The sequence below is a fragment of the Numenius arquata genome, chromosome 1, assembly GCF_964106895.1.
Source record: "Numenius arquata chromosome 1, bNumArq3.hap1.1, whole genome shotgun sequence".
Taxonomy (NCBI): domain Eukaryota; kingdom Metazoa; phylum Chordata; class Aves; order Charadriiformes; family Scolopacidae; genus Numenius; species Numenius arquata.
In genome coordinates, this window is record NC_133576.1 from 115,262,624 (window position 1) to 115,276,753 (window position 14,130).

Genomic DNA, 14,130 nt, shown 5'->3' on the forward strand with positions numbered 1-14,130 from the left:
CTGTAGTTCCCTGGGTCCTCCTTCTTGCTCTTTTTGTAGACTGGAGTGATATTTGCCTTCCTCCAGTCCTCAGGCACTTCTCCCTGTTCTCCAAGACCTCTCAAAAATGATGGAGAGTGGCTCAGCAATAGCATCCGCCAGTTCTCTCAGCACTCGTGGGTGCATCCCATCAGGGCGCATGGACTTATGGATGTCTAGTTTGGCCAAGTGGTCTCTAACCCAGTCCTCCCCAACAGAGGGAAACTCTTGCTCTCTCCAGACCTTCCCCCTTGTCTCCAGGGTCTGGGATTCATAAGGGCAGCTTTGGCAGTGAAGACCAAAGCAAAGAAGGCATTCAGCAACTCCGCCTTCTCTGTGTCTTCCACCACCAAGGCACCTACCTCATTCATCATTTCTACTAGCATTGTTACAAACACACACACCTAGACTTGTACAACCAGCTCACGGAAAACACAAACAGAAGCTTTGCAGATGGACAAGTAGCCCATATCCTCACTTAAGGATTACACCTTATTCTATTAAGTATAATGAAAGGCAAAAGAAGACCAAAAATCAGTAATAAAATTATTATAATCTCTGTAATCATCAATAGCTTCAACGTATTATATGCTAAGCCACTGTCATAGTTTTGAAAACAATGAAATAGTTCAACTTTAAAGATGGATTTTTACTGGACACTCTTAGTACACAAAAGAACTCAAGAGAGAATCATATTACCAGTGAAAAATTTATTAATGACAAACAGAGGCAGAGATTGATGATATCAAAATCAATTAAACAGGACAGAACTGAGGCTAAGGCATAAAGTGCCTTGTATAAAAGTACCCTGATATGTCAGATAAAGGAAAGCAACAGAGCGAAATAGAAGGCAGCAGGGAGCAGATTATCACAGAATTGACTCAGAAATATGATATTACAAGGAATGTTTTGAAGAGATCTGACAGGAACCAGATTGCATCTGTCAAAGTCAAAAAGCAAGATTCAAAAAAATTTTTAAGGTTTTGTGGCAATTACACAATTCTATATATACATACTTCAGAGTGGCTGAAACTTCCTTTCCTACTGCAACTACTGTTTCCTCCAATACAAAGGTCTAGGCATGTAGTTTCGCCCCCCGGGTCCCCATTACTCTATACTGGTTTGTTCTGCTTCTGTCTAGACCATCTCATTCCCAGCACATTTTTTGTCATAGCTATTTCGTTTGTTTGTTTCCTTGTTTGTTTTCTCCCCATTTAGCTTTTTTTTTCTCTTTTATTTTATTCGTTGGTCTACAGAGTCTTTTCCCATGATTTTACTTTTCAGTCCTCTCTTCCACAGTCAGTTTGTTGTCACTTTCTACCAAAAGTTCTACTGTCACACATCTCTTCCCATGAATCTTCTCCAATCTTTTTAAAATACTGAAAGCATTATTGTCACCTTCCGCTTCCTGGACTAGGCTGTAATTCACCTTGCATAAAATGTTCTTACACAATCTTCTTCACAAACTGATATCAAAACACCAGCACAAAAAATTGGCAAGCAAGAAATCCTGCTTTAACTTCCAGAAATCTGACTTAGCCTAATCTATCAAATTCAATGGCATAATCTTCTCCCTTAGGATTTTTCATCCTTTATTTTGCAGCCAAAAAGATCTCAGGATCAGTATGACTTTATAATCCCCATAGCTATAATCTTTCACTGTCACACTTACTTTCAAATCTTTATTTTGGGTTTCCATACGCAGCCCTTTCTGACCTCATGACATTATCTTTTTTCCCTTTCCTGAGCTTTAAACTTTGGCCACATCTGCCTCCCCCTCACTTCTGTTGTCTCCTCCCACTAGTGATTGCTTTTCTTTGCTGGTCACCCTTATTTAAATAATCTTTAAAATACCTATCTAGGTGTGCCCCTGTATTTAAATTCTCCGTTTGTTGTTTTCACCCTCTTGCCATCAGCAACCTCTTCCCTGGAAAGCACTGCTTTTCCTTATCTTCTCTGCTTTCTGTTCTCACATATATTGTTTGCTCTAGCAAACGTAATTTGTCAGGTCTATATTGCAAGGCCATCAAGGCAGAGACCTTGTTCTCTTGCTCTTTTAGGGCAGAAAAGAAAGAGAGCAAGAACACTTACAGTATTCCATAAACAACAGTAGTAAAAATGAGACAGCATTAGCCTAATACAGGAAATGAATACTCCTTGGTGTGTTGTACATTCAGGCTGTAAGCAGACTTTCAGACCTAAGGATTTGCTGAGTAGCAAGAGGGAATCTTTTATTGAATAGCAGCCAAAATTAATAGATAAACATGCAAATAAAACCACTGTTTTTAATATACTTTAAGGAAACAAAGAAGCACATGTGAACCATAAAATGTATTCACAGTTCATGAATAATTTAGCAACATTTAAAAGGAGTACAGTGATCACCCCATACAGGAGTGTAATCAACATCTACTTTCCCACAGGTTAAGAAGTGTATCCTGAACTCATAGACACATGAATTCTTCCCTTCTGAGCAGAAAAGCAGAAAAACAGGACGTGTCTAAGGAAAGCTCAGATGAGTTAAAACTCAGTGAAAACTGCTTTGTGCAGTTCTGCTTTGCTTGGTTGTGTGTGAAACATGCTTAGAATACACCTTAAGCAATGGACTTTTATTGGCTGTGTGTAGTTTAAATTCAGTAATCACATAGTAACTCAATTTTTCATTAATTCAGGTTTCTCTGTGAAACCTTAAGTCTCTCATCAGCCCTTCTTTCTCTCTAATTCGTTGTCTTACCAGACAAATTGAATTCAGATTCATTCTATCTTTGAAGTTTGGCCCCCTTTCCCTAGATCTGATTTTGAGGATAGGGTTTAAGCATGAGGTTTCTAGAACTGAAATGGCAGTCTGAAGTTGGAATCTGCATCTTTACGCTTCTGAAAATGGTAAGTTATTCATTCGTTCAGAAGTATAGCTCATTTGCATAAAATATTATTCCATACTGCTTTAATATAAAACTGGTTCTATAATTCCCTTCTCAATCTTACACAGTTTAATGTGTTTTTTACGAAAGGTTTTTCTTTAATGTTGTATATATCTGTCCCTAACTGAAAAAAATAAAAGAATTTATGAGTAGTATCAGCTTTCTGTATTGCCTCGAGACTTTTTTTTTTAGATGGATTTTCTTCATCATACATATACCTACATCACCAAAATTTTGTGTCTAAATATATTTCAGGTTGTTTGGGTAGTAAGGAATCACCACAAATGAGTATACACGGTATACCTAGAGAATTTCTAAGATTTTAAGGTAGGGAAGAACAATGAGGTATTAATAGAAATTCAGATTCATCAAAAAAAAAGAAATAGTGGTAAGTGACAGAAGAGATGCTGTAAAAAAAGATACTAATGAAAACCAGGATCCAGAAATACTTACAATGCGAACAAGCCAAGCCAATGTAGAAGTAGATGTAGAGTAGTGGGTGTTGTAATGATAAGGTGGAGTCTGATCATCTTCCCATGTCTCATACCGTTCTGCATAGAAGACTGCTCTCTTTGGGTTCAAAGCACCGATAGGCTACAAAGGGATAAGAGGTCAAATATATTACCAGCTGAAAGGCAGCCTGTCTGATATGTCACAGGTTAATTCTGCATTAAGGTTCACTACATTGGAGACTGCAACCAAACTCACTCCATGCTGTAGTAATCCCTTCAGATTGCTGTAATCTTAGAATTTCTTTTCAAAGGCTTTGTGTACTAAAAGTCTTATGACTTTCCTTATTTTAATTGACAAATATAAGTGATCCACATCTGCAAACTTTCAAGACCTTCTTGAAGTATGAGTTGTTTCCCAATTAATTCAATAACATTGTTCTGGAAATAGACTTCTAAAACTGCATTTTAAATGCATTGAGGCCAAACTAATATTTCTGTTGCTGTCATTCACCATAATCACACAGCTAATGAAAACTGACTTTTGCTCACACAGGATACTTTGTAATGCACAGTTCATGATGAAAAGATTTCACGCGGAACTGCTGATGGTGTCTGGTGATCCTAAGCAGAAATACTTAAAAACCATGCATAGTCCTGCAGGACTGGATCTACTTTCTGACTGAACAAAGCCAGGTTTTACTGAGTGAAACAAACAAGCTTTGTTCTTAAAAACAATAGAATTTGGAAATTATTCACAACTTCAAACTCCTTTCCGAGCAGACTTAACAGACAATCTATACAAATTAGGTAAAACTGAAAGAAATGTAAGACAGTAGTAGGAACTGTTGGTTTTGATGTGCATGCTTAGAGGATAAATGCTTTTCTATGATTTTTTTAACCCCCTTTATCTCAGATTTTTTTTGCAAAATGCATTTGTTATTGTGTGATACAAAAGTCACTGGCATAAAGAAAATACAAGAGAAAGTAACTAAAATATTGAGATAAATATATGTGATCTTCAATCTGTTTTTCCAAATGAGATAGTAGTACTGAATTTTCTGCCTACCTGCAAAGAATCTTCAGATCTTAGCTTTTGTAGTAAAATTAACCAAACATACAGAGGTTAATAGTTAGAGGAGAGGAGGCTTCCACACCAAATAATTGTATAAACTTATTATAATTTTAAACAATTACTTGATTTGTAGTAATCAAAAATTAAAAGTTAGAATTGATATTATTAAGGGAGTTACAGCTTGAAAAAAAACATATACTCAAGAACTTTGACCCATTTCAAAACACTAACAGGTATTCCCGCATTTCATTCCACCGCACATTTTTTCTACTGAGTCATTTGGAATGGAAATACCAGTCCAAGGTCAAATCAGTGTGTTTCACTACACTACATATGTAACTGAACAATTTTAAAGCTGAATAAAGTATTTTATTCCTTCAGTGCTGCTATGTTTTTTGAGATGGCTGTTAAAAAGGCTGACATAGAACATGATGTTTTCCAATTTTACATATTAGAGCTTGTTCTTAAATAGCAGTGTTTGATGAACTCTAACATTTTAAAAGATTATGATTTCAGTATTTCTCACATGAAACAGTCTGGCTGCTTTATACTTTGCTGTGTCATGGAGATGTTAATAGCTTTCTCATACGTGTAAAATGTATGAGTAATCCCTAAGGATCGGTGTTATCTGGTCCAGATTGCACTGCAAGACCTCACAAAACATTCTTGAAAAAGAAGTATGAGCTATTCCCTAATGCTTTCCAGGCTTGTTTCCTGACTACTGGAGAAAGAAAAAATAAATATTTGCATTTTTGTTATACTTGGTTTTGTTACACATCCTGCCACTGTCAGGAAACATGCTGGCATTATTATAGCCTATAGGTTGCCAATATATAAAAATGCTTGTTCAACCACTTCCTTGAAAGAGTAACTTATTTAAAGACATACTTTTCCTATTAGACTGACAAACTGTGCGCATATATGTGTACTTTCCTAAATTATATCACTGCTCTGGGTTGCCCTGGGGACTGCATGGGACCTGCTAATACTACCTTCATTAAGGTACTGTGCATCCACTTCTCTGGCAGAACAAATTCTAGTCCCCAGCTGCACATTTCAAAAGCTAAAGCAGTAATTCACACCCTACTCTGTTAACAGGAAACGTTCGTCCCCTCTGAGAAGGAAACACAAAATGACAGACAAACGGGTGAGATTGTATTTTGTAATGGAAAAACACCCTGAGAATATCTCTTCCCTCGACTGTGAAGGTGCACCTTACCCTACACTGCAGTGAATTCTGAGCCTACGGAAGACAGAGACGTCATCTGTCACAATATTATTGTACATCCATGTCTGAAGGCACAGTAGAGAAGGGATATGATGATTAATGCAAGGCTGAAAATCAAAACTCCGGGCCTTTCAAAATATATTTGAAGCTGATCAGATGTCTTTCATCAAATAAGCTATGTGTTTTCATTCTTCACTGTAAATTGATTACAGTAACAAGAACTGTGAAGCATAACTGATGCTCAAAAATAATTACAAGGTATTTTATTTTATAGACTAGCAAAATTTTAATGATGGTTTAACCCATAGCTTTAAATAAATCTTAAAAAAACTTATATATATATTGCTATTTTTAATGAAAGGTACTTTCTTTCATGATCTTCACAATAATTTCCCAAAGTCACATAAAGCACTAATGCCAATACACCATCACGTTTTCTAGGTTCTTCAGGAAGAAGCATTATTTCAATTTAAAAGATAAAAGATATAAGGCTGTAAGATGTTACATCCCCATTTTCATGTAAAAATGCCTGCACAAGTAGCTAAAATAATCTACTTTCAGAAGACACATGATCAATTTATTAAATGATAAACCTAAAAAGCTGTATTCTGAAGATTACGTTCATCCTCATCAATATTCTTTTCAGAGTCAGAATCCATTTTTCTTTCAATTACTTTAGGATTCATTTGAAGAAAAACGCTGAAATGCACAAAGTATCTGCTGAATAAAATGGACTCTTTAAGTGAGATATCATGGGAGTCATCTCTCTTCTTGCATGGTATGGAAATTTTCATGTGAAAATCTCTGGGAAGAACCTTTTCTGGGAATTACCCTTCCTTGCCCCAGCGAGAAGGAAAGAGAAAGAAGCGAGGGGCTGAGGTAGAGCTTGTCTTCAACTAGAAAGTCTCACCTTGACTTCTCAGGACAGATCCTGGACTGGATGAACTAGTGATCATACAATCATAGAATGGTTTGGGTTTGAAGGGAGCTCAAAGATCATCGAGTTCCAACCCCCCTGCCATGGGCAGGGACACCTCCCACTAGACCAGGTTGCTCAAAGCTCCATCCAGCCTGGCCTTGAACACCTCCAGGGAAGGGGACCCAGACAGTATTCTGGGATTCAGGAGATAAAGGTTTGTTTCTCTCATTCCGCAAAGATTTCTAATGTTCCCAGTAAACTGCTTAGGTCTGACTATAGCTTGCAATACATACATATGCTAGAAATCCCTGAGCTGGCTCTAGAGAGGCTGGTGTGCAAACACGGCACCATTTATGCAGAGGTGGCAACTGGAATGTCAGAAGTAGTGCATCTGCCTCAGTGCCGCACGGCACAGGGAGGAGAAGGGGGAGTTGCCCATGCTCATACAACTCTGCAGCTTCTGGGTCGGCATTACAGCAGTTACCTCTGGCCTGTAGTGAAGAAATACAAGGAACATCTGATCCCCTTTTTCTCCTGTTCTGTGGAGTAGTGGAGACCCCTATGTTAACCACTCCTCTGCACATTAAAGGAAAGGACTTACACATTGAAACTATACATATTGAAAATGCTAACAGAAAGTGCTCAAATATCTCATTTTTTTTATAGTGTAATTTAAAAACTTGTTGATTAATCACAAATAGATCAGCTGGTGTGTACCAAATGACCAGGCATTTTCTGAAAGCGAAAACTTACATAAATAAAATAGCATGGAGGAAATTCAGAGAGGTCTGCCCCTGGCTTCCTTAGTGGTTTTTTAATGTCCATGTGCCAAAATCCAAAGAAATCATAACAGTTTATCCTTCAGTATAGACAAGCATTTTTGTAAAGACTTTAAATTTCAGTTGTACAAACTAGTAACTAACCCAGTTTTACTCTGATGAGGCATGTGTCTCTCACATTTCTTGTGAAATATGTAGGGTATATGGAGTTTTGGTCACTTTTCCATAGCATTACAGTACCATTCTCAGTCCAGAAAGTCATCTACTACAGTTTTAACATGACATTATGGCTATAAAAAGAAGTTAAATTTTATTTATGGATCAATCCCTGTATCTTCACATAATGGAAGAAAATAATTTTATTTCCATTTCAATGAAATTCTACTGCTGTGTTAACTAGTTAAAATGATTTGCACAAACAATACAAAGGCAAAGCTCGATCCATGTATTAAGTCTCAGTCCAGTACCTTTACCATAAGACTAGTAGAGAAACTGAATTTCAGTCAAACAAATTGTTCTGAACATTAAATAAAAAGTTCTTTCTATAAAGTTTTAGAAAATGCTTTTTCCAAACACACCATTTGTCTTTTTATTTAAAAGTCCTCTGTAAGGACTCATATCAAATACTACTAACTTTTCATAAAATGGTTTTATAGGATATTCTTTATTCCAACCAAGAAAAACAATTCACTCTATGACAATGCCTATTCAGCCACTTCACTTCTGATGTACTAAAGGTGCTCTTTGTGTTTATTTTATGCTTCTTTTTCCATTTAAAAATAAAGTTAAGAATTTACTTTAACATTAAAAACACACTGCTATTCATGTCATTCTTTTTTATCTGGCTAATCTCTTTAGACATCTGGCCTTTGAACCAGTGTATTGTCAATACATCTAGTGTTTATATCCACTGGACATGTTATGCTAGCTCATGTAATATTTACTGTTTTGCCAGCTATCTTTATAGAACTACATTGTCTCATGAGAGCAGAACTGAACATAGCATCCTATTTATCCAGCCACTGAAATATTCTGCTTATCTTGACTCTAATTCAGGCAGCAGCTACCTTACCTGTTTCTCTCTTTTTTTTTTTCTTTTTTTTTTTTTTTTGTTAATGTACTGCACAAAATTGTAGCTGGGTACAAAAGAAATCTTGAGTGTGGCTTTATTTGCCTCTGGCTGAATACAGACTGAGCTTTTCCTGACTGTTTGCTTTTTTATTTAAAAAGCCCACAAACAACAACATTTAAGTAGGACATCGTAGGATGGTACTTTAAAGTTTAAAATAAATTGTAACTTGTAAACAGCTTTTCTTTAGCATATCAATATTCATATTATCAAATATAAAAGTTCTGGCAGATTCAAAGTACTGGAGTTTCACTCAGTAAATGAACTTTTTATTTAAGTAAATGGTTAATTGTGTGGCTTAAATAAATGAGAATCAAACTTATTTTTCTTTTGATGGTAGAGTTGCATGTGGTAAAGAGAGAAGTTTAAGTTACAGAAACTGATTTCATTTTTCAAGTGAGAGTGGCTCTAGATAAGCCCATAAACTCCATTCCACGGCATACACATTTTTGGAAGTATTAAGTGTGGTTTGCCTTGAAATATTCACACTTCGATGCGTTCATTTGCATTATTACATTTAGAAGCCTTGGGGCTTTACCACTTCCTTTTCTTGAAATCGCTCAGTAATAAGGAAAAGTGGTTATGCTTATCACCACCCGTCAGTCAAACACCTTCTATATTAACAAAATATAATTTTTTCCACTCCATGAATGGGCGTGTGATGTTTCATACACATGTCAATATTAGTATTACTTTGCCTGGTGAAGAAATCATTTTATTTAACAGGATGTATGACTGGAAGTAAATGAGGAGAAATTCCCATTTACACTTTAATGAGCAGGGACAATGCAGCATGTCAAACCCATGCATTCACTAAAATTTAGGAGTAAAAGTCATACAATTTTGCACAAACCAACCACATCACATTCTAAGTGTGCTGAAATCCCAAAAACCTCAATGTACAGTAAGGGCTGCATACATGGTTCCCGTACTAATGTTTAATGCCATAGGTATTCTAAAGGAAATCTCAATAAAGGAGAAAATAAGCAGATCACCTGGTGTTTTGATAGTGAAAAGATAATCTATGTATCTATGACAGCCTCTTTCATTAGCTTTTCATCCTGTCAAACAATAAATATAACCCTTAACCTTGTATATGTAATGAATAAAACTTGAGCCTACACTGTCTAATCAAATGAGAGGTCCAATATATTCTACTGCTACAGCACCCTCCATGCCCATGGGCCCTGGTTTTAAATCTCAAATTATATGTAAAAAGAGAAAAAAGCCTTCATAGGGGAATTTCCAAACAGTTCAAACAAAAAGAGCAGGGGAATTTTCACACTAATATTTAAATATAATTGTTCTGCGAGAACAAGCAACATTGGATGTAAAAGTAACACAACAAGAAGTGCTACATAAAACTAGAATAAAATTGAATGGAAGGAAAGGAAAAGTTACATGTTCAAGACAGCTTTGCAGAAATGTAAATATTTAAGTTTGAGCTAAATGCAAAAGGCATATGTTTTATTCTGTCACTGACATCCTAACCAAACCAAACACATCTAATTGCATTTTCATAAAACATATGAATTGCATTTGTGGGAGTTGTGATATTGCAAAGGTGGTGTATCATATTTTATACAGAAAGCCTAGGAACCAAAGATTAAAAATTTCAAAAGGAGTACAGTCAATTATCATAATTGACAGCGGAGCTTTGTATGAACTTTGCACGATAGTAAACAAATTATTTTAAAAGAATTTAGATTTAGTATCTATATTTAACTATCAAAGTTATTTTAAACCAATAAAGCGAATTATGATAGGTGGTTTTACTTTTAATTTCATTGCTTTTGTGGGCTCTTACCACATACATAATAGTGTTAGAAGTATAAGTTGTTTCAAAAGGCTGTTTGAGGGGTATTAATTACTAAATATTAAGGACAGAGGCTCTGTGAAACCTAAGAAGGGCAAACTTGTGGGAAGACGGAAGATCAGGAACTGACAAAGGAGATTTTATCCATCAACAGCTTAGCTGGAGGTTCAGATTTGCCACCAAATCTGCAGAAACATTTCTCCATTGCAGGGTAAAATCTGAGAGAGGGAAGTAGCTCCTCAAGGAAAGGATACTGTGTGTGCCTGCCCCAGAGGTCTGGCTGAGGCTTGACAGCACATCCCACTTCAATAATGTGAACAATAAATTACTAACTCCTGCTTTTAAGCGCTAGGCTACTCAGGATTTACCTCCCTATCAAGGAAAGAAAGGGCCTACTTAAAGATACAGGATAATATTGAAAATGAAAACAGAATTGCCAAGGAAATACTTCAGATACGTCCCAATTTTGAAGATTTTTACTGATAATGCACAAATTGAAACAGGATGCAAGTAATGCATAACAGCCCAAGCGCACAAAGTAAGGCATTTCATATTAACCGGCCACTGCCTTTTACAAAAAATCATTAATCTATTTTTCCGTTTAAAACCATTGTGAAATGAAACCTATCAGATGATATTATAATAAACACTGGAAAAATATGACAATTACACCCCTTTTATCCTGAGGGATCCCACAACACTTTAAAGATTGCACATGTGTTTTCTCACACATCTGTGGGATAAATGCAGCCCAGATATTGCCAGAAAGGGAAGGCCATTTTCCTTAACTAGTTCTGTGTAGGCTTTTTTTCAGTGGTCAAAAAACCTAGCTTTTCCACAGGAAAACACTGGTAGCTTTTGAATAAGAGAATGCAGTTATCAAACTGAATAGGAAGAAAAGGTCCTCAGGTAAAATACTGCTGTGCACATTGCATGGATTCTTGAAGTAACATAAATAACCAGGAACTTGATTTTACATTTCCTTTCAAGGGAGAGCACTACTATGAGTGCAGTGATACTTAATAAGCTATAAAAGCACTAATTCCATAATGAGTCTTTAGTAACTCATGAGGAAAACCTACCTATTCAACTAGCATGCTACTTCCTGTAGCAATTACATACTTTAATAGGCTGCCATAAAAATTTGGATTCAACCAAAACTAAGTACCTAATGAAGGACTCATGAGATGCTGTCTAATCTTGTTGCACTTCATTTTTACTATTAATACTAGAAAGTGACTTTGAGAGATTTTGAAAAGTGTAAGCATCTTAATGAAAGGTTTATCACTATAAACAATTCTAATCCAGAAATATTTTTATACATGCTAGGGAATAAGCCAGTGCAAGACGATCACTGGTCTTTATTTAACTCATGTCTGTGGATTTTCTTTTATTGTTCCTGGCACAGATTACAATGGTGTTACAGAACTGGAAAACACATTTGTGAAACATGCCTGTAATATTGTGAAAGGTCAGAACTTTTACATGACTTAAGTAAAGTCTCAACCAATTTGTTTACATTTCAGACATACTGTGAATGTAGTTTAATTTCTGGTTTCATTTACTTATTTATTTATCTAAGGAAAAAGGGAGAGGGAACTTAGGTGTCTCTCTCTGCTATTATGCAATCAAGTCCTATTCAAATTATTTTGGAAGTCTCACAAAAGCAGGCTTCCGGGAACGGTTACAATACATCTGGAGGTATTGCAAGCACACTCTTTCCAACAGGGATATGAGACTGTGAGATACTCAGGGTGAGATGGTGCTATTAGAGAAATAAATACTGGGAACTGTATTATTATAAAGCACAGACTTTTCTGACTTTAAGATAAAGACTTAATTTAACCAGACTATAAATATAAAATAAAATCTATTCCTAAAAGGGCTGGGCGACCGTCTTTAACTGAATTGAAGCATACCTTTGAAAGATCCCTGAAGTTGCCTGGAAGGGTCAGGTCTAGCTCTTCAGATTCATAATTTGTCAAAACCCATGGAAATACAGGGTATTGGTTCAGATCATTGTATGTTCGTCCTATTAAGAAAGAGAGTGTTTTAAGGATTAGGAAATAGTGTCCACTTCTTCATCTGAAAAACAATCTAGCGGTTACTTTTGTTGCATCACATGTTCCCAGTTCCCACTACTTGACAGAATCAGGAATAAATCTTTCAGACAAAAGTAACCATTTCGATGGACTTATCTTGAATCAGAAGTCAACACAGAAATCAGAATAATAGAGAGAGCACAGTAGCTTTCAAAATCAACTAAAACCCACCATATGCCAATAAACACCTTCTTTTTTATTTCCATTAAGCTATTTTCATAGCATGAATAATGAAATTTAAAACCACTAGACTATTATTTTCCTAGCAGTTGCATGCACTATCATTAGCTGGCAAAGATTAAATGAGAGTCCAACAGCAAGGGGCTAAATTTGAGGTTTGCAAATCTAGGTCTAACCTAGATATACTATATTAATCTGTTATTCCCCATGGCTCTTCTTCACTGAAGAAGTGGTGAAATTTCACTGCAATAGTGGAATCAAAGTGGATGAATTAATGTTTGCTTTAAAACTATTTCCTAACCACTTAGAAAATTAAAAAACATTTTCTCCCCCCTAAAAGATGGAGTTGGCTGCCACAGGCCACTCTCTCCAAACATAATGAAAGAAATTTTGCTGTCATCCCAGCAGCTCAAATATGCAAAAAAGGTCTTTAAATACAGTTTCACAAGAAAAATCTGCAACTGAAGTGAACTGAAAATCATTAATTCATTACCAGGAAAAGTGTGGTTTGGAAAGGCTCTTATTTCTGTGTCAGCTGGTATTTAATAGTATCTAACATTTCAGTGATAAGACAAATGAAGTTGCTCAGTACAGAACCATCCACCATATTGATTTACTGAGAACCACACAATATGCAACATGAGTCTTAAAAAACAAAATCAGGTCATAAATATATGTGTGTGTGTATTTATATAATATAATTAGCAGACTGAAATAACCCAGGTTAACAATTCCCAGTCCTGCAGCAGATTTACAGCCCTGTCTCACTAACTGCTTCCTTCCAGATTCTGGACAGATTCCTGGGGTACAAAACCCAGCACAGGAAAACACAGGCTTCCTTGTTCTGAGGAGCATTTGCAATTCTCCACAAAAATCAGCTCTACTTTAATGAAATGTGAAACTTTCACTGCTCTACAAACACCTTGTTTTTTTTCAATAGAAGTTGATGAACAAGAAACATGTTTCTATTTTGTACATAGTTTCACTGAAAACAGGAAAACTGCATATTGTTAGCAACCGTGTGTCCTCATTTTTACATTTTGAACACATATATGCTCACAAGAATATAAAAAAAGAATTTAGGTACAAATGCAACTTTGTTTAAAAAGCAACACCAGCCCTGTGTGCCACACACAAGTAAAGACAGGTAGAAACAAAAACATTTCTTTATTATCAATGAATTAATGCAAAACCATTCTTGAATAGAGTGAGAATTTATCAAACAATTAAATCAAGAAATACACCAGAATTTATCCGTGTGAGGGAGGAAAAGGAATGGTACTCTCTGGCAGAATATTAATTGTTTTAGGGTATTTTGGGAGGGTTCTATATGTCTTGAAGTGAAAGAACTCTGCCTCATTTTCCACATCTGTCGAATCAGAGCATTATTTTCCTATTTGGCAAGGAATCGCTTTATTTATATTTGTAAAATTTCTTGCTGTTTTAAAATGTAAGGTTCTATAAACTATGGCCTTTATAAAACTATACCTTTATACAGCAATGTTTTTCTCACC

The 14,130-nt window shown here is 35.8% G+C and overlaps 1 protein-coding gene across 6 annotated transcripts in view; it reads right to left on the bottom strand.

The window, feature by feature from the left end:
* The window catches only part of NBEA (neurobeachin), a 512,389-nt gene that overhangs the window by 76,623 nt on the left and 421,636 nt on the right, over positions 1-14,130 (bottom strand). For all 6 annotated transcript variants that reach the window (XM_074151162.1, XM_074151191.1, XM_074151181.1 and 3 more), the window contains 2 exons: positions 12,254-12,366; positions 3,393-3,533 (listed from right to left, as the gene is read on the bottom strand). In XM_074151162.1, the coding sequence (XP_074007263.1) occupies positions 3,393-3,533; positions 12,254-12,366 (254 nt within the window). The remainder of the gene's footprint in view (positions 1-3,392; positions 3,534-12,253; positions 12,367-14,130) is intronic.